The sequence below is a fragment of the Geospiza fortis genome, unplaced genomic scaffold (assembly GCF_000277835.1).
Source record: "Geospiza fortis unplaced genomic scaffold, GeoFor_1.0 scaffold241, whole genome shotgun sequence".
NCBI classification, from domain to species: domain Eukaryota; kingdom Metazoa; phylum Chordata; class Aves; order Passeriformes; family Thraupidae; genus Geospiza; species Geospiza fortis.
The window spans coordinates 11088-31192 of record NW_005054491.1 but is presented as its reverse complement, the minus strand read 5'-3'; the positions used below and the strand labels follow the sequence as shown (position 1 = coordinate 31192).

Below are 20105 nucleotides of genomic sequence, written 5' to 3'. Positions count from 1 at the left end.
ATAATATAATATAATATAATATAATAATAAATGCGCCTTCTAAGAACATGGACTCAGATTCATCATTCCTGCCTTGGTCAGGACATTTCCCAGCAAATAAAATAGCAACCAAACAAAAACCACCAACAAAATCCAAACAAAAAACCACACAATCAACTCAGAAAGATACATTTTGCTCTCTGCAGAACAGCATGGACACTTTGAGAACACAATGGACACCCTGAGAAAAGCCATGCATCAAAAATTCTAAAATAGAGGTGCAACCAGCAGAGTAAGAATGATTTAAGCTAACTTTTAGACACACTTTTCCTCCCCTAAAGCTGGAGAAATTGTGTGCCCTGCAAGGCAGCAGATGAGCAGGGCAGGGTGAGCTCTGTGCTGGAGGTTTGATTGTGCTCCTGACACTCTGGAGCGTCTGGCAGACGCCAGAGGATAATAAAGGCCAAGGTTCCCAGGGGTCCCTGCAGCCAACAAACATGTTTTATTAACTCCCCCAATGACCTCACCATGCAGGAACGTGGCTCTGATAATTTATAGAAACAATTTAATTGGACTTGATGTAATTTGGTTTCCTTTGATTTCCCTGCGGCACTAACCTTGCCCTTCCTCATTTCCTAGCTAAGATCATTAGGAACACTCACAAATCTCCTCTAGGAAAACCATTAGAACGCACAGAAAGTGCACTGCTGGGGCTGCCCTGCCACACAGAGCAGCCCGGAGAGAGCATCACATCACTGCTGACAGGGAGGCAGGAAGTTCCTCTGTGAGCTCTGCAGGGTTTTCTGAATTTTTAACAAGGTTGAAAGCCTCCCACTCCAACAAGGACAGGGGCTTAGGGGGCATCTGCCTGCAGCAGCAGCTCTATTTTTTTTTATTCTTCAGGCTCCACAGGGATGGGTGAGGAGTGCTGAGGTTATCAGAGGTTCTGAAAGGGCACTGGCTGCTCTGACACTTCCACAATCTCATCAAACCCAAACTGTGCCTGAATGGACCCTTTTGTGTGAGAGCAGATCACCAAGAGATGCTGCAGCATCCACTGCACCTCCTCTTTTTCACCTCCCAGGCCAGCCCTGCCCTCTCCCCTGGCTGAAGGACAGGGGAACATCTGCAAGGGAGCATCTTCCCAGTCCTGGACAGTGGGAATGTGTCACCACAATCTTATCTAAACTTCTCCATCATAGTGAAGCTGCATGCTGGCAGAAACACATCAGAGGGCAGGAGCGCTGTGTTACCAGGAGTTTTAAGGAGGAATCCCAAAAACACCAGTTGTACTGGAAATTTGGCGGTTTTTTCCCAGTGGAATTGGCTGTTCCCACATAGCTGCTTCTCTTTTTTGCAGTGTTCCTGCAAAGAACAGCAACATTTTTCTCCAGAGCCCTGAATCCAGCTCAGTGCAGGAGCTCAGCTCTCCAAAGGCTCTGTAATCTAACAGCAGTAGCACTTTGGCCACTGCAGCCAAGCCAGACCACAAGAGCTCTCTGGATCCCCAAGTTAAACTGCTTCTAGCACCAAGCCAGGATTTCTGAGTCTCTGCAGGCAAGAGAGCAGGATCAGCACAGGCTGCACTCACAGCTTGAAGCTAAGAGGCAGGAAAACTCTTTTTGCAGTAATTTCTGGGAGAGGTTGAGGGATGGGGCTGCAGGGGAGTGTTTTGCTCTGCTGGAATAATCATGAGCTGATGGCTGGAGGGTGGGAGACCACCTTGAACAATTTCAGAACACATTCTTTAACCTCAGAACAATCCCAAGGCTTTCCAGCAGCCTCCCCCTTCCCTGGATGCTGTCAGTCACTCCAGAGAGCACAGAACCTCTGAAGGCAAACAGCAGCAAAATGAAGATTTTATAAAGAAAGGACAGAGAGAATTTTTGGAGCTGTTTTAACCAAGCTTTTGTTACCTCAGAAGTGACACCTGTTTCCAGAAGAGATGCAACCACATAAGCTGTCAGGGAAATCTTCCCATGGATCCCACCCTGGAAGGGCAAACAGCACAAACCACTGGATGAAAATTAGAGAAAAGGACACTGGGGGAAAAAAGCCAGATTTTGAAGCAATACAAAGGATGTGTTAGAACTAGAGGAGAAGCTGAAGCATCACCAAATTTCTTCTTTGCACACAAGGAGTACAAAATTTAGGAAGCCAAGCCCACACTGGCTGGAGCCAGCTGTCCCTGGCCTGAGGACACATTTAATGCAGGATTTTTTAAGCTTTCACACCTTGATTTCCATCCTCTGGGGACCCCCACAGCCACATTCTGATGGACCTTTCTGAACTGAAATTCCCCTGGTTCTCCCTGCAGCATCCCAGCCTTTCAAGTGCAAAATTCACATTCAAACTGCATCACTTCGTGCTCTGATTAATAACTTTAAAAATGTCCTTGCTTCAAGTTGATCCTGGGTGCTTTTTACCTGAATGTCCTTGTTTAGTATCCTGCCCATAGCAGGGAAAGAACCATCTTCTTTCTGGTGCTGGATGATCCAGTCTTTGGCAGCTGTGAGTTCTTTGGGGTCAATGAAAATAAACCCACGGGACTGAGCAAAGGACTTGAGGACAAAAGCTGTTAACCTGTAAAAATGAATTAATCATCTTTACTGAAAAAACAAATTCAGATTAAAGTACCTGTAAGGAGAAAATTATATTCTTAGAAAGCACAAAGTGAAAAAATCTTGTTGGGAAACACTAAATATTGTTCTTAAAAGCTCATGGGACATAAAATCACCAGCACTGTCCAGACTTTGGGTAAGTAAAGGATTAAAGGTCAACAAACTAAACTGAAAAGTAGAACTCAAAGGTGTATTTGTCATAATTATGCCACACTCTGAAATAGTTCTTTTTTATCCCAAATTATTAAAGTCGTAAAGCTAAGAATCAATATTTTACAATTAAGAATCAATATATTTCTCATAAGTAATCCAGATCCTTTCCTCAAGCCTGAAGCTGTGTTCCACTTTATACAGAATTAAGACTTCAGAAAGCACCAGAAGTGTTTTTGGAATTCTAAACCTCTGACAACAAGTGTGAGCACTGGCCAGCTTGGGGGGATTGAGTCATTGCATTTACAAGCCCCTGAGGAATGGGAGGGTAGCAAACTCTGCTGCCTGGCAGGGGATTTTTGGAGTGTTGAGTAATTCTGTGTCACCACATTTCACATCCAGGGACTGGGAGATGCTGGGGCTGAGGTGGAAGTTCCCTGTGTTATAGATCTATATTATAATACAGGCTTTTTGCAAATATTAAAATGGATTTTATATGTGTGGTGTTAAAATAGCTTTGTTATAAAGATATACATTTTATTTCTGTTGTTAATTAAGCTTAATGAAAATAGCTGATTTTAAGCATGCTTGTGTTAAAATGCCTGCTTGGATGGGATAAGATCCAATAAAAATATAAGATAAGATAAGATAAATAAAAATATAAGATCCAATAATAATATAAATGAAGACACCTGCTACAGAAATGCCAACAATCAGCACTCACTGACTGAAGACAGTGAGGACCAAAGCCCAAAATTAAAAATGATAATTAAAAAAAGACTAAAACCACAACTAAGGAATCCACATACTCTAAAAAAGTAGAACCAAGGAGGAGCCATGCTAAAGAGTTCATAGCATATGTAAACTAGTTTAGAGAAAAAGTTTATGAATAGACAACAAACTGATGCCGTAGAAAATGAATTTAAGGATTTTCTCCAAAGATCACAGTGCACAAATCGAAAGATCACAAAGATCACAGTGCACAAACCCATCCTGCTGGTACAAGGGTGTCTTTGAGGGGTTTTGAGTTGGTTTTGGTGGGTTTTTTACCTGACAGAAGCCTCTGCCACATTTCCCTGCTTCAGGTAAAACCCCCTTCCCTAATGGAATTAGGCACTTAATTACCCCTTAATTGCTACTTCAATTGCAGATGTGATCCTTAACTACAGCTTTGTGCCTGAAGCCTGGACTAATTAGCAGATTTAACTCTCCTAACAGCTCCTGAGTCCTGAATCACCTCCAACACACCAGGTAATGCAGTCAGAGCACTCAGCAGCAGTGTACAGCAATTCCATAGAATATTATTGAATATTTCTGAGTATCATTGCATTATTTCTGCTCTCCACTGTGTGTGATACCACGAGAGAAGCTGGACAATGACTCCTCTCTCCCAGCCCAGTGTATTTTTCTTGTTTTGCAAACACTTAGAACTTTTCTAACTCGGTTTTAAGTAGTTTGAGCTCAGTTTTAAATAGGCACTCACCACATGCTCCCTGAGGAGTCCCTCTCCCCAAAAGCACTGTAGGAGCCATCCTGCCTCTTGTAGGTCAGCTGGCGCTGGTAGCCTGGAAGGAATTGGGGGAAAGAAAAGAAATTGAAAAGAACTGGGGAGTCCAAAACCTCCTCACACAGAGAAAAATGAGCATTTAAAGTGAATGAAGACTCAGAACATCTGGAACATGTGTAAGGGATTCTGCTGCCCGAGGCAGCTTCTTATTCTGCTGTGAGTGAGAGCCAGCTCTGTGTGCACTTTGTCCAGAAATCTGCTCAGGGAAACATCTGGGACCCTGCAAATGCTGAAAATCTGACACTTCTCTGAAAAAAAACGCACTATCAAAAGGTTTTTACTTAATCATACAGCCACTCTCCTTCCATTTTACTTCCATTTACAAATGAAAAGGTTTTGCCTGTGACATTACAGCTGGATTCTGACTTTTCCCAAAGCTGTTGCTTGGATCAACTTTAGATAACATAAAAACAACAGCTGTGGCCTCAATGCATGTGAACACCTCCTGCTGCAGGGGCTGTCCCAAGGCTTGCTTTAGACATCACTATTAACATTTTAATAATTAGGTGAATAATTAAGGTGAATGCTGAAGATAAGAACTGCCTCCTGGCATGTCTTCTGAGGCTGAAAATGGAAAAAAGAAATTCCTCTTTCTACTAGGAAAATGATTTGTTTATCGGACCTGTTTGTCTACAGCCATGCTCATCCCAACAAATGAATTGTATAAAATGTATATTGTGTATTCATCCAGTTTTCCCCTGTTCACCCGCTTCTTTTTTTTTTTTTTGTGGGAAGGTAGAAAAAATACTGACTGGTTTAGCCCAGGCCACTTCAAAAGAAGAGGGAATACATGGGAATTATTGGCATTTATTATCAGCACTTTCCATGATGGATGCTTGAGGGATGAAGAAGTTTTCTGGCTTGGTAAATCACAAAAGCAATTCTAGAGTGAGCATTTCCCATCTAAACCTTACACTTGGCAGGGCTCCAGTGAACACAGAAGGGTTTAAAACTCTTGGGGGTTTCTTCTGTAAGGGTTAATTAGCAAACAGAGTTTGGAGCCAAAAACCTGGAAGGTTTGCAGATTCATAAAAAGAAACAAAAGCAAATGATGTTGCAAAGGAAACACTGACTCGGGCCATTAACAAATTCCCTTTGCCTCACTGCTCCCAGCAAGCCCAGAAAATTACAAGTGAAATGACTGGAGCCAGGCAGAGGAAGCAGAGCTGGGCTTTTGCTGCTGAACACAAGAAATATCTCACATATTACATTTTATATTTATATTTTCAGAGGAGAACCACCTAACCCTGTCACCTCTGATTTCATGACATGGCTATTGTCTGACTCATACACAAGAGAGCTTTGTCCCTTTGGGTCACTCTGGTTTTTAATGATCTCTGAATTCTTACTTGTCCTGAGAATTATTGCACTTAGTTATAAAACTATTTTGCATGTGGTTCTTCCCAAAACAAATGCTGAGAAAAACAGTGAAAAAAAAAAAAGAAAAATAAAAAAAAAAGAAAAAAAATGTTGTTTTGAGTTGCTTGGTAAAGTAGGACAGGACATTGAAAGGACAGATAACCTAGAGCCATGTAATGAAGGCTTTTAACTACTTTGGATACAAAATTTTGATTTTTGGTATACTGTTACTAAGAAAATTCTGTTTAAAAAAAAGTCCAGAAAGCAGCCATAACTCTAGTGACTAAAGGTTTGAAAAGATAATTTATGAATAAGGCAAAATCCCCTAAGTATACAGATTTTCAGTAAATTTCATTTTCCTTTACTTTCTAAACTGTTTAAACATAGAAATCAGCTAAGGAAAAAAAGATAAAGATAAATCAATAAACATCTGAACTAGGAGCCACTGAAGGGAAACAGATTAACATTTTATCATCAAAATCTGTCAGGCTGTGAGATTATCCTGCAGGAAATGATGAATCCTCATCACTTGGGCTATTCTTGATTAGAAAAAGGGACATGCAAAGCAAAACTATGAATTCAAAGCCTTTTCTCCATCTGTGAATTTAATTGTGCTGAGTTACCTTGAACGAGGTAATCTGTAGCTTCAACCTCCACCTCGTGGCTGAGCTGCTTGGTTTTCTGCAGGTATTTCAGGACAAAGACATTGGGAGCAAAGTGGATCATGTTCTGCTCCCCACAGCCAAAGGGCAACCTCAGCAGGTTGTCCAGGTTGTTCAGGGTAGGACCCATCACATCTCCTGATGAGAAAGAGGGGAGATGTTCAGGATCAGGCAATTTAAGGTTTCCTTTTGGTGTTTTGTGGTTATCCCCCACCTCACTGCACTAATATCTCCTGGCTACCCCAAATCAGCTTAAATAAACTGTGAAAAATGGGAAGTCCTTCAGCTGTTAAGTCTTAGCCCTTCAATCTCTTGTTGGATTAGAGAAATTCCACATTTCAGCCTCTGATTATCCATGACTTCCCAGTTTAGACCAGTTTAGAACACGGCACAATTTGTGATGAGGATGACAATGAGATAAACACCATGAGCAGTAACAGGCAGTGCCCCTGCCAAGCCCCTCACTGCCACCAACTTCAAGCCACTGTCAACCCAAACAGGCTTCAAACAAGTGCCAAAAACACCCCAAGGAATGATCTGCCCCAGAATTAAGCAGTAATAAACCTTTTAAAGTGCCTGTGACTATTTTATCTGCTGTGCATTACTCAAGAACTGGTCAGAAGTAACAGCTGGAGCATCTGTTGACATTTGGGAAGGGGTACCTAAGTGATACCTCCTGATTATTGATACCTATTATTGAAGCCGTAGCTCTTTCTGATCCTGGAATTATGTTGTGGGGAACTCCAAGAGTAAATGCTTCATTGTGATTTTCATCAGTCTCTTCTTTTCTCCAAATTTTAAACTCTCCCATTGACCCCCAGCCTGTGGAAAAGCCAATGTACTTCACCTCAAGCTGTTTGGGGACTGTCCACTCCACAATAATAGATTCGTTTAGCACCCGAGTACCGTGGCCAACCTGAAAGGGACAAGAGACCATGGAGATCCAAGAGGCCACACAGGTGGAGTTCCAAGAGCTCCACACAGGTGGAATCACTGTGCCTGGTGTGCTGGGACACCTCCCAGCCCAGGGGTGCCCTGCAGGTGCAGCAATACCTCTCTCCTTCCCACCCACAAAACAATCCAAGGCAGTTCAATGAGAAATGCACAGGCTTGGCCTGCAAGGTTTCAGCACTAAAAATGTTGAGGACTTGTGGAAGAGGTTTTAGAGCAGCTTCTGTGAGCCAGAGAGAAGTTTGAGAAGGGGATCCATGTTTACCCCTGAAAGAATTTTCTACCAAGGTCGTTGAGAGAGAAACCAAGAAAGAAAGAAGGAGAAGTAAGAGAAACCTGCGACTATTCCAACAAACACTTTGTCTTTTGTAATCAATGAGTAAAGTGTAAACTTATGAGCTTTGTAAGAATGTATAAAAAGCATGCATGCTAGAATAAAAACAGTTTGAAGCCTTCTGAAAATGGCAACAAGACAATATGGCAAATAAGTCAATGGTGAAAAGACAATACATTGCTGTGTTGGTGTTCACAGGGGTCTGAGGATGAGGGAAGAGACAGGGATCTGACGCCATGTTTCAGAAGGCTTGATTTATTCTTTTATGATATATATTACATTAAAACTGTACTAAAAGAATAGAAGAAAGGATTTCATCAGAAGGCTAGCTAGGAATAGAATAGGAAAGAATGATAACAAAGGCTTGTGGCTTGGGCAGAGAGGCCGAGCCAGATGGGCTGTGATTGGCCCTTAATTAGCAACAACCACATGAGACCAATCACAGATGCACCTGTTGCATCCCAGAACAGCAGATAACCATTGTTTACATTTTGTTCCTGAGGCCTCTCAGCTTCTCAGGAGGAAAAAATCCTAAGGAAAGGATTTTCCAGAAAATATCATGGCTGCACATTGCTTTGTATTGTCTCCATCTCAACCAGGACTGAGGTCCTGAGAACATATTGCTGGCAAAAGCAGATTTGTTGTGATCACAACAGCCTGATCAGGGCTTCAGAGGGAAAAGGCAACAGGAATGGACCTCAAGGAAAAACTGCTCTGTGTGTTCTCAAACTGTTTACAAAGAAACTTCCAGAAGAATTCAGTACCTGGATAACTCCATTTTTCCAGCTGATCCAGAAGCTGCGGAATTCATCCCAGGAGAGGATGCCAGGTGTGTCCCTGCTGGCCACTGGCTCTCCCATTTTGCTGGTGGAAATCCAGGTTCTGGAGTTCTGCTGTCCCCCGATGACGATCTCGGCCATCTCGGCCATGTCGTGGGGGCCCGAGGACAGGGCCAGGTGAGCATCATTGTGAGCCTTCACTGCCAGCTCAAAGTGCTTCATCTGGGCTGGCTTCTGCAGGTACTGGTACTCGTATTTGTTGGGTGTGGAAATGTGTATTTTCTCTAGTCAGAAAAACAAGGGAATGTTGTAAGAATTGGAGCTCAGCTTAGAGCTGATAACTGAAATTCAAACGGAGCTTTGCTAAGCACATGGGTTTTTTCCCCAGCTTCTTTTAAAGTATTAATGTTGGGAAGGATGAAAGTTTGACAAGAAAGTCTCACAGATATGTGTGCTTAGCAGAAAGGTTTTTAAATGTAGAGTCAGATGAAGGAATAGAGATGGAAGCAAGTTGTGATACAGAAGAAAAGAATGGCTGAGCCAGTCTTACTGGCTAACCAAGGAGGCAAAGGGTGTGTTAGTTTGATGTGGGTTTATCCTTTGCTCTAAGCCATAAAAACCCCTTCTAACTAACACACCCTTTGCCTCCTTGGTTATCCAGTAAGACTGGCTCAGCAATTCTTTTCTTCTATATCAAAACTTGCTTCCATCTCTATTCCTTCATCTGACTCTACATTTAAAAACCTTTCTGCTAAGCACACATATCTGTGAGACTTTCTTGTCAAACTTTCATCCTTCCCAACATCTCCCCCGTTTTGATGAACAACATATTAAAATACACATGGTTGTTTCTTTTCATCTTTTATTTTTACCCCCTTCAAGGCAGAAAATCCTTCAAACTGCTCAGCTGAATTTCTTATGAGCTCAGCAAGTGATTTTTCAGTTCTAATCTAGTGGTCAAAAGCATCTCTGTTCAGCTACTGGAGCCAGCTCTGAGTTATCCAAATCTCTGGCAGAAAGGACAGACTGATTCCAGAACTGAATCTTAAAGCACCAGCTGAAAATAAAGTACAGTCCCAGTTACTGTCCACAGTGCTGAATACTGAAACTGTTCCATAAAGCAAAGGAATGGCCATTAATGGCCATTTCCAGAAATCACTTGGGCAGCTAGAGCAAATTCATAATTAGCCAGCCAGGTAAGAAAGACTCTTTATTTACAAGTTCTTCCTACAGACCAGAACTCATCAATCACAGAGAAATGGAAACAAGGATTTTTAAAATTTTTATTTAAAGAAGTCAAATGCTTCTTTTAAAATGGATTCAAACAAACTGAATATCTCATTCAAATCATGAACTTACCATTTGGGCAGAAGAACACACTGTAGGTGTATTCTCTGGACAGTCCCTCTGGCTATAGAAAGACAGAAATCCATGCATAAGACACAGGGCTTGGATTAGCAGGAACAGATCCCAGTTTGACTTGGAAAACACAGAAATTATTTTTGCTGCTGTGCAGTGGTTTATATCCTTTATAGAAAAGTGATGGCACTGTGTTCTGTTAGCTAGAGCAGTGCCAGAGAACCTTCCCTTTTATCATATTTCTTAGATTAACAGGCCAAGCTTATCCCATAAAATATCCATTGCTTTTTTCTCCTGAACAATGTTGAAGATTCACCAGAGGAGCTCAAATGGGCTCTTTCTGTACAAGAACCACCAAAGCTGATTATTTCCAATCTCCTAAAGCACCATAAATCACCTTGAGGGTGAATCACCTTGAGGATCTTTATAAACCTGCTCACGTTGATTTCACAATTTCCCAAGCTTTTTTTTTTTCCCCTGAACTACCATAAATTGGTGTTTTCTCACCTCAATAATGACACTGCTGCGAACATAATCCACCCCCACAGGGCTCCTTTTGTCCAGGTAAGAGTCCTCTGAGTGTTTGCCATTCTTCAGGCTCTGCATCCCCTCCTGGCAGCAGTTGGTCCCACCATAGGCAAAAGCTTTTGCTAAGAAACAGAAGGGAAAAGCAGCAGAGATTTTGAGATATAAAGATCTCTAGAAGTTAAAGAGATCCAAATTAATTAGAAGCAGCTGATTAACAAGTGCTGTAATTACCTCTCTCATATTCCCTTTATTCATATTTGAGTGGTCACATCTAAAACCAGGCAATATTTGAACAATCATGGGGCAACAGAGAAACTCTTCCCTAATTTTTGGTTTCTAGTTTTCACTGGGATTATTTGCACAGAATTTGTTGTTATTCTCTTGTTTAAAAATTTCCACTGATCTCTTCAGGGAAGCAAAACAGGCCCAACCTTAATATCACAACAAAAAAAATGATGACCAGAGAATGTCCTGCTGTTTGTTTGCACATTCTGTGCATCACAGGCAGGGGATTTGTTCCTACAACAAATGAGGTTGAAAAGCCAAGCTGGCAACAAGTGGAATGAATGAACTGGGGCAATAGGGAAATCAGAATTTTTCCCTGAGAGAAGAAGAAGAAACACTTTTAAAGGTGTTTTGAGTTGTGAGTACCAGTGATGTTGCTCAGGCCCAGCTCGTTGAAGGACAGCACGATGGAGGTGGGCTTGGCCTCCCCTGGGGCCACACATTTCTTCCTGGTCAGGTGGTGCTTCCCAGGGTGCCCCACAAACTTGATGCCTTTTGGGACAGAAATCTTCACGTGGACCTGTAAAAGATTGGAAATGTCATTTATTGGAAATAACATCAGCCACAATATCAGCCACAAAGTCAAACTGAGCTATGTGAATGATGGGAAACCCACAGAATTCTTCATAACAATCACAGAATGAAGATTATCCATTCTTCAAAGTTTCTAGCCATGGATTTTACTGAGAGCAGTGCTTTCAGCTCAGCAATTCTACAGATATTTCTGGGAGATGCTTCTGGAACTGGGCAGATGGGGAGTGTGAGAAGAAAACATCAAGGCAGATTTTTTTCCTTGGGAAAAAATATTCCTTCAAATTGAAAAATTTTTAGCAACTTTTTGATTACGAAGGAAATTCTTTTTGGTTCAGCACAAGATTCCAAACTGGGGAATGTATTTTCAAATGGCTTTTCAAATGTCTTTTCCCTGCCTTTTTCAACATTTGCTTTTCTGAAGTGCTGCAAGACACTTCAGCCAACCACAGGCGTTTCAAACCAAAACCAAAGCAAGCAATGACAGTTATTTGAGTTGAAAAAAAAGCAATATTTATCTTCTCAAAGCATCTCTGCTGAGCTTACCCCTCTGTCAGCCTGTATTATATTAAAATGATATAGTAAAGCTATACTAAAAGAATAGAAGAAAGGATTTCATCAGAAGTATTGAAAGGAATGGAATGATAATAAAACCTTGTGACTGACCAGAGTCCAAGACAGCTGGACTTTGATTGGCCATTAATTAAAAACAACCACATGAGACCAATCAAAGATGCACCTGTTGCACTCCACAGCAGCAGATAATTATTGTTTAAAATAATTAATATTAATTATTTTAATTTATTATAATTAATTAAATATTGATTATTTTAATTAATTTTATAATTATTGTTTAAAATAATTGTTTCTGAGGCCTCTCAGCTTCTCAGGAGAAAAAGATCCTAACAAAAGGATTTTTCATAAAATATGTCAGTGACAGGGGAGGGCTGAGCTTTACCTCTGCACACAGGGGCAGGTAGTTGTAGACAGTGAGGGGGATCTTGGTCTGCTCCCCCCTGATGACGTGGTAGGGCAGAGTGAAGTCGATGAAGAAGGGTTTGAAGGTCCTCAGCTCTGTCTGGCTGGCAATGCCCAGCCCCTTGTCCTCAGACAGAGCCACGGCCTCTGTGATCCACGTGGTGATGGAGTCAGGCACCTCCACCTGCAGCTGGGCTTCCCCTGAGCTGTGTGAAAAATGAGTATTTTATGATTGGCTTTTGGCAAATATTCAAATGAATATTACATGTGTTGTGTTGGAAAGTGATGCTGTATTAATTCTCTTAAGTAGTGTGGTAAATATAGTTTTAGGTTATAACAAAATGTTAAAATAGAAACTATGCTGTGTAGGATTTTTTTTTTTAAAGAAAGGACTCACACTGAGATAGCAGCCACAGGACACCTGAATCTTTCAGAGAAAGAGAATTTATTGCTCCATTATCAGGAGAAATGAACTTCTTCCCACCTTGCTCAGTTAGGATTATGAGGAAGAAGTTGAGGATGACCAGACAGAATCCTGTGTTTGAATGGAATTTATGCATCATGTATGAAGTGTATGAATATGCAACAGGTTATTGTTTTTAAGGGTTAATCCTCTGTAAATCTGTGTCCTTTTTCAGGCTTATTTTGCCCAGAAAAAGGTACCTGGACTGTCCATAACTCTTTGTTTCCATTCTCTCATATTGTCCTAATTCAAATTGTCCGAAATATTATTCCTCTACTTGTATTACTATTTTTATAACCATTTTATTACTATTAAACCTTTAAAAAATTTAAAAACAAGTGATTGGCGTTTTTCACAGCTGGTATACTGCCAAAGCAACATGCAATAATATTCATCACATTAATTAAATTATTTTTGAGAGGAATAGCAGATTTGTCTTTACAAGCTGTGGGGCTGCTGGTAGATAAAACCAGCACTGGGAGATAAAAGAAACAATAGGAAGGATTCCACTGATTGATGAATAGAAAAAGATATTTGTTCTTACAAGTAAACTTTAGGTTTGCTGAGAAATGAAATTAGACATTCAAAGATGAAAGAAACAATGGGGAAAAACTCTAAATTCCATAAGAACTAAAAATTAAAAAGGAGGATTATACATTAGAGGGAAATCTTTGTTATCAGGTGTTTTGGGAAGTCTGTACCTCTCAAGTACCTCAGCCAGTGGGGAAAGAGAGAAGGGAAATTGGGATAAAAAGGGGGCTGCATCCATCAAAAATTGGAGAGACCCCAGGGGAATGCTCCATGGCCTCTTCCTTTATTCAAATAAAGCAAAAAGGACTCCTCTGTCTCCTTTTTGGACATTAATCTCTGATGTTTGTGGATTAATTTTCCTAACATTTTTAATGGTGTCCCCAAGTATTTTGGGGAATTCCCTCCAGATGCAGATTTATCAGATAGCATTGGCTGCTCTGAGCTTTACAAAAGGCTCTGTGCTTTCTATCAGCTTTGAGAGTTGCAAATATTTAATTTTTAATATTTATAAGCAGCAGAAAAGCAAATAGTTCTTCTGCAAAACACAAATTCTTCCTGGATTAAAAACTTCAGTTGCAGCCTTATTTCCAAGTCCCTTTTCTTAGAGGCAAATGTTTGCACAAAGTTAAAAAAATCTAAACCCAACTCTGAAACAAACGCCAAAATCTAAAAGGAAAGACAAGAAATAATCCCAGACCAAAGTCCTGGATAAAAACAGTTCAACAATAGTTGATTTAACAGCTAGTGAAATAAAAGTGGGTTTTTTGGAACTCATTGTCCCTGTGTCCATTGCCACAGTGCAGACTCTGCCTGAATGCAAGGACAAATGAGAAACTTCCTAAACATCCAGTTCAGCAACTGCTTGTTGTGCTTCAGAAACATTTTGGTTTGCTTGGTTTTGGAATGACTGACTTAGAAAAATTCCAGACCTCTCATTTTCTTCCAATGAGGATTGAAATTAGCTATTAAAAATCAAATCTTTGCATATTTAGCTTTCTTGTGCATAGCACAAAGGGATATCATAACCCTGATATCCTCTTCCATGCTTTATAATGATAGAAATTCAGATTTGCCCTTCAGAGTTTGCTGTTTCCCTCCTGCAAAGCAGCTTTGGCCCTGCCTGGAACAGAAAACATTTCCTCTAACACAGGAACAAAAGCTATTTCATGGCTCAGCTGGCAGGGTGATTGGTGCACTTGTGAGTACACCCCAAGGTTGTTTCCTCACAAGTCCTCATTTATTCCCCAGAGCTTGACACACATGCTGCCAGCTCTGGGGACATGGAAAATGAGAATTGGAGGTCTCCAGAAGAAGTGCCCAGCATGACATGGTGTCCTCATGATGCACACCCAGAGCTGCACTGCCACTGCTTTTCAGACTTGCTCTCACTTGAGGCACCAGTGAAGCACCTTGGCCTTGCTTTTCTCCTCTAAATAAATGAATTTCCAGTGAGCCTGAAGGAGTTGCTCCTGTCAGGAGCCAGGCAGCTCATCAGGGACTCACCTCTGTGTTTGTGTTACAAAGGGAAAGGACGAAAACAATAAAAAGTGGAGATCAGTGTGCTTTTTATCACTCAGCCACACTCCGAGCACTGGCTGGTGAATGTGGCTCCCCCAGCTCAAACTGCAGAGGGAAAAGCCTTGGGAAATGCACTTGGATCACAAAAACATGGCATGGGAATGGGTTGGGTTGGAAGGGGCTTTAGGGACCATCCCATCCCACCCCTGCCATGGCAGGGACACCTCCCACTGTCCCAGGCTGCTCCAAGCCCTGTCCAGCCTGGCCTTGGGCACTGCCAGGGATCCAGGGGCACCCACCCTGTGCCAGGGCTCCATAGAAAGATTTTTTCCCCAATATCCCATCTAAACCTACATAAATGTCAAAGTTATTTTATTTTACCTCCTTTCCAGCAGCCATTGGGGCTCACCCTGCTGCAGTTTGCAGCTGCCCTGATGCTCAAGCCCTGAGGAGCAGCAGGGAGGGAGGCAGTGCTGGCACAATTCCAGCCTGTTTAACCGGACAATTTGTTGCAGCTGATGTTCTTTCCACTGGGATTTCAGCCCATAACCAGCATTAACATTATTTTCACACATGAGGGCACTTACTCTTCTGGGCACAGGGCCAAAGTACACACTCATTTCCAGCCATTAGACCCTCCAGCCAGGCTCTAGGAATTTTTAGAATTGGTTTGGGAAGTTGACATTAGGCTTTTGTTTCTTTTTTTTTTTCTTTTTCTTTTTTTTTTTTTTTGGGGATTGTATATTATAAATTATAGAAGAAAAAAAAAATAAAATTCTCCCTGCTCAAGAGAGTGGAAATGAAGGAATGCTCCACCTCAGTTGTTTCTAATGAAATGAAGCAGAGAAAATGCAATCTGCAACTTTTTATTCCACACTCTCCCACTTATAATTAACTGCCCTGGCTTGCTGAGGCCCAAATGGGCACTTCTGGAATTCTTTGTGTATTTCTACAAAGTATATTTCATGCTCAATTGAACAGATTTGAATACACTTGCTCCAAGTTCCTGTCAAATTTAATTTACAACCATTTATTGAGGATGAAGTTTACTTGCAAACCTGGAGAAGCTTTTTAATAATTGCTTCAAATTATCCTAGATGTGCTGTTGTGGGATGGATTAGTTATCTCTTTAATAATTTATTTTTTTTAGTTCCAACTGTACCCAGAGGAAAGCAGGATTTGAGAGGAGGCAGATTGAGGTCTGGGGGAGATGTTCTTGCAGGAGATGACAGAGAAAGAAGGGTGAAATTTGAAAAGCAATCAATAGAGAATCAATGTGGGCACAGCTGACAGGTTCAGTTTGAAGCAGGGAACACTTCAGAACCAGAGGAAATGTTGCAAAGATTGAAGTGGTAATGAAAAACAATAGGAGGAAAAATAATAATTTTAAAAAATTAAATATCAGAAAATGCCATTGTAACTCATTAGATTTTAAAGAGCTTTGTTTACAACCCTCTGGATATAATTAATGCCAATACCTGACATTGAGGCAGTGCCAAATCCAGGTCTCAGGGAAGAAGGTTCTTTTCCTCTTCTCTGCTCTGCTAGAATAAGAAATAAATCCTAGCAAATTGATTCTTTTAATAAGGTATTTCCAGCAGTCAGTGATAAATCAGAGTTATCAGCTGACTCTGGCTCACAGGACCAAAACTCTGGCTGGTGCAGACTCATTAAGGAGTGAATAACGCAAATTAAATGGGTTTTGAAGCAATCCCTTTGTGTGCACACCCACTCTGCAGGCAAGAATCTAAAAAAGAGTACAAGTAAGGCAACCTTTGAAACCAGCAGAAATAATGGAAATTAAAATGAAATTGGTTTGTGATTCAAATTCTTTTACCAAAGGGAATCAAGGGAAAGAAGTGACCTCCAGCAGCAGTGATTACAATCACACCTCTGCATCCATCCCTGCTCCTTGAATTGTTCTGATTTCTAATATTTTAACAATTTAAATCAGCTTTTTATACCTGTTATACTTCATTATACCTGTTGTACTTCATTATACCTGTTGTACTTCATTATCTATTTCTTAGCTAACCCCAGAAGTTCCTCTGCTAAGAGAAGCTTTTAGGAAGTTCAGGATCCTCATCACTTGTGGTACCTCACAGCCTTTCCCTCATGCAGATCCTCATTCTGCTGATTTTGACCACCAGCTGAATGGTCCAAATCATGAGCAATGAGTGACTCTGCAAAAACAGCTGTAGCTTGCAAATATTCCAAAAAATGCACAGCAAATTGCAAAGAAATATTCTTCAAAATGACAATTTAGCACTCTTTGCACGTGTCACTTTTCCAGAATTAAATTAAATTTAACAAAGCAGTGTCAATGATTTTTTTTTTATATCTACCAAGCCATTTGAAGAATTACCCCATCACTGCCTTGTCTAAACCTGAGGTGGGAAAAGCTGAGAATAGAGAAAAAAAAAACAGCCAGGGGTATCACAGACAACAGATATTAAGCCTCAAAAGTTACCTTGGTGCTATTTTGGAATGCATGGTGGCCACCAAGGTGCCAGTGTGTGGCTGGAAGGCTGGGACAGCCTCATCTGTGTACATCCCTCCATTCTGCCTGTGGTTCAGGCTGACTATGTCAGTCATCACCACCAAGCCAGTTTCCTAGACAGTGAAAAATCAACGCCACAAAACAAAAACCAGCAAGGAAAAAAAAAAAGAAATAAATAAAAAGAATTAAAGAAAAAGAAATAAATGTGATTAATTAACTGATATTTTAAAATAGAATCCCTCAATCCTATTTCAACATTTACCAGGGAAATCCTAATGGAATATTGAGGATTTTTAAAAAACTTTGTGTAAAAATGATTGTTAATGTGCAGGTGCATGGGCTTTATGAGAAAGCTCTTGTCTGCTTGGAAAATGCATTTAAATCAGCATTTAGATCAGTATTTATCATTACTGGGCAAGTGTGACAGGTTAAAAAAATCTTATTTTTCCCCCTAGAATACAACATCACAGCTTTTTACCCTTCCTAAAAGTTCCCAGTGTGCTCTGCTGCAGTGAGCAGGCTGCTCTCTCACCAGGCACCACCAGCTCTGCCCTGCCAGGGATGCCAAGCAAAATGCAAAGTGTCCTCACAGGGAAAGCTCCCAGCTCTGTGCCCTAAATTCCCTTTTTCATGAGAGACAGCAGCTCCCAGCAGCACTGGAGGATGAGCTTTGCTCCCTGCACACACCCCCAGCTCTTGCACACCAGGTGTGCAGCCCTGCATGCACACCGCCTCCCCAAAAATGAATTTTCCCCAAGAGTTTGCAGCTCTCACTAAGGACAAAAAAAGCTGCATCAGAGAAGAAAAACCCTCAGATCCCAGGGGAGAAGCAGCAGAGGGCAAAAAGAAAGAAGGGAGGCTGGTTATGGGGCTGAAAATGCCCCTGCAAACAAGAAAACAGAAAAGGGAGGCTGGTTATGGGGTTGAAAATGCCTTGCAAACATGAAAGCAGAAAATAGAGAAGGGAGGCTGGTTCTGGAGTGCCCCTGCAAACATGAAAAGCACAGGAGAGAGAAGGGAGGGTGGTTATGCGGCTGGAAATGCCTTGCAAACATGAAAGCACCAAAGCGACTCTGCAGAGAAGGGAGGATGGTTCTGGAGCTGAAAATCATCCTACAAACATGAAAGCACACAAGAGAGACACTGCAGAGAGAAGGGAGGCTGGTTTTGGAGCTGAAAATGCCCTGCAAACATGAAAGCAGAAAATAGAGAAGGGAGGGTGGCTCTTCCTACTGTGAAGGCGAAGCGAGCGTCCTTGGTGATGTCCCAGTGCCAGGGGAACACCGAGGACCTGCGGCGCCTGCGGGAGGACATGCCAGGCCACCAGAAGTGCCCTTCCTCCTTTGGAGCTCCAAAAGCATCAGACACATCGTACTCTGCCAGCTCCTGGAACACCTGCAGGGAAAGGGCATGGGCTGCTCTCCTTGGCTGCTTCCTCCAGCCGGGGGAGGATCACAGGGCTCAGGAGAGGACAGCAGAGCTGGAAGCTCGCCCTACCTGGCTGGCTGTCAGCTGGAAGCCTGTTTTGAGCAGGTAGACACTCTTGTCCACCGTGGCCAGGCAGACACAGCTTCCTTTGGCAGCTCTGACCTTGATGTTCACAACATCACCAGGCCTGGTCTCGTTGGCCGAGAGCGTCACGGCGACCTGGGAAGGGAAATCCCATTAAATCCAGTGATTGTCCCAAAACCCAAAGAGCAGTGAGACAGCAGCCCTCCCTCTCCTCTACCTGGTTCTCAAAGGAGGAGGTGACAGGGAACTGCAGGCTGTCTGTGACCCCCTCTCCGTTCTCCCTGACGTAGTACACCAGGAGCCGACCCAGGGGAGCCATGGAGTGAACGACAGAGAACCTCAGGAAGGTCACACACACCTCAACCTCTGCTGAAGGAGTGCTGGGAGGGGCTGAAATAGGAATTTTAGAGAAAAAAGCTTTGTTTATCCCAGTCACTCCCTTTCTGCCCCCTGCTAATGCTGACAGGCACAGAACTCTCCACCCAGGACTTGCATTCTTTCCTTGTTCCTGCTGCTGCACACCTTCTTGAGTTCACAATATTTCCCTTTTTCTCCTCGTTGTGAAAGGTAATTAGCACTCCTAATTTAATGAGCAGCGTGGAGAAGGTGTGGAGGGAAGGATTACTCAGTGGTTTTCCAGCCATGAAATCAAGGAAACACACGGTTAAGTCATCAAGCCACTGAAAATAAATAGAAAATGTTACCTATTGCTGGAGAATGCTGATGAGAGAAAAGGAATAAGCCTGAAAAAGGATTATGCAGTTTACAGAGCAGAGAATCACTGGAGCTGTTACATAGAACCACAGAACAGTTTAGGTTGAAGGGAATTTTGAAGATCCTGCGGACAAGGATGTCCTTCACCAGACCAGGCTGCCCAAAGTCCAACAGAATCTGGCCTTGAACTCATCCAGTGACAGAGCAAACTGTGAATGCAACAGCTCAGAGCAAACCTTCAGTGCAGAGAATCATCACAAATCCCAAATTACTGATGGCCAGAAGCTTGGTGGGTATGGAGGGAGGTTCCTGTTCCTCTTCCCCCAACTCCCACAGTGGTTACCAGCACAGTCAGACTTTTCCTTTGGCAGATGTTCTATCCATCTTCCCAACCCACCATTTTTCACCCCCCTGCTCCCCAAACCCACCAGATTTTTATGTTTCTGTTACTCCTTGTACAAACCAGGAGTCCCCATTTCATTTCCCCTCCCCCTGTGGGCTGTGTGATCTCCTTTATCAGCCCATTTCATTTTCTCTTCCCATCCGACATCCTCTCCTCAGTTTAAACTCAACCAATTTAACCAACTGCCCCAGCCCTGCCCTACACTTCCCTGCCACTCCACTCCAAGCAAATATTAGACTTTCCTCATCTGAGAAAGACTTCAGAAAGACCAAAAAAAACTTTTCAAGAGTTACCCCTCTTGCAGAACTTTTTTACGTGCCTGAGGGGAATGGATTTCACTATTTTTCTTGCACAAAATTCTCTCTACTCTTTCAGGAGCAT

The 20105-nt window shown here is 42.1% G+C and overlaps 1 protein-coding gene across 1 annotated transcript in view; it reads right to left on the bottom strand.

Annotated features, from left to right (window-relative positions):
- CPAMD8 (C3 and PZP like alpha-2-macroglobulin domain containing 8) overlaps nt 1-20105 on the bottom strand; it is a gene marked incomplete at its 5' end in the record, with an annotated part of 56774 nt that overhangs the window by 26440 nt on the left and 10229 nt on the right. The window contains 15 exons of the mRNA XM_031063246.1: nt 1896-1970; nt 2406-2562; nt 4234-4315; nt 6300-6476; nt 7029-7254; nt 8388-8686; nt 9762-9813; nt 10269-10411; nt 10941-11094; nt 12064-12289; nt 16074-16139; nt 17066-17208; nt 18329-18490; nt 18593-18742; nt 18825-18997. Of these exons, the coding sequence (XP_030919106.1) occupies nt 1896-1970; nt 2406-2562; nt 4234-4315; nt 6300-6476; nt 7029-7254; nt 8388-8686; nt 9762-9813; nt 10269-10411; nt 10941-11094; nt 12064-12289; nt 16074-16139; nt 17066-17208; nt 18329-18490; nt 18593-18742; nt 18825-18997 (2285 nt within the window). The remainder of the gene's footprint in view (nt 1-1895; nt 1971-2405; nt 2563-4233; nt 4316-6299; nt 6477-7028; nt 7255-8387; nt 8687-9761; nt 9814-10268; nt 10412-10940; nt 11095-12063; nt 12290-16073; nt 16140-17065; nt 17209-18328; nt 18491-18592; nt 18743-18824; nt 18998-20105) is intronic.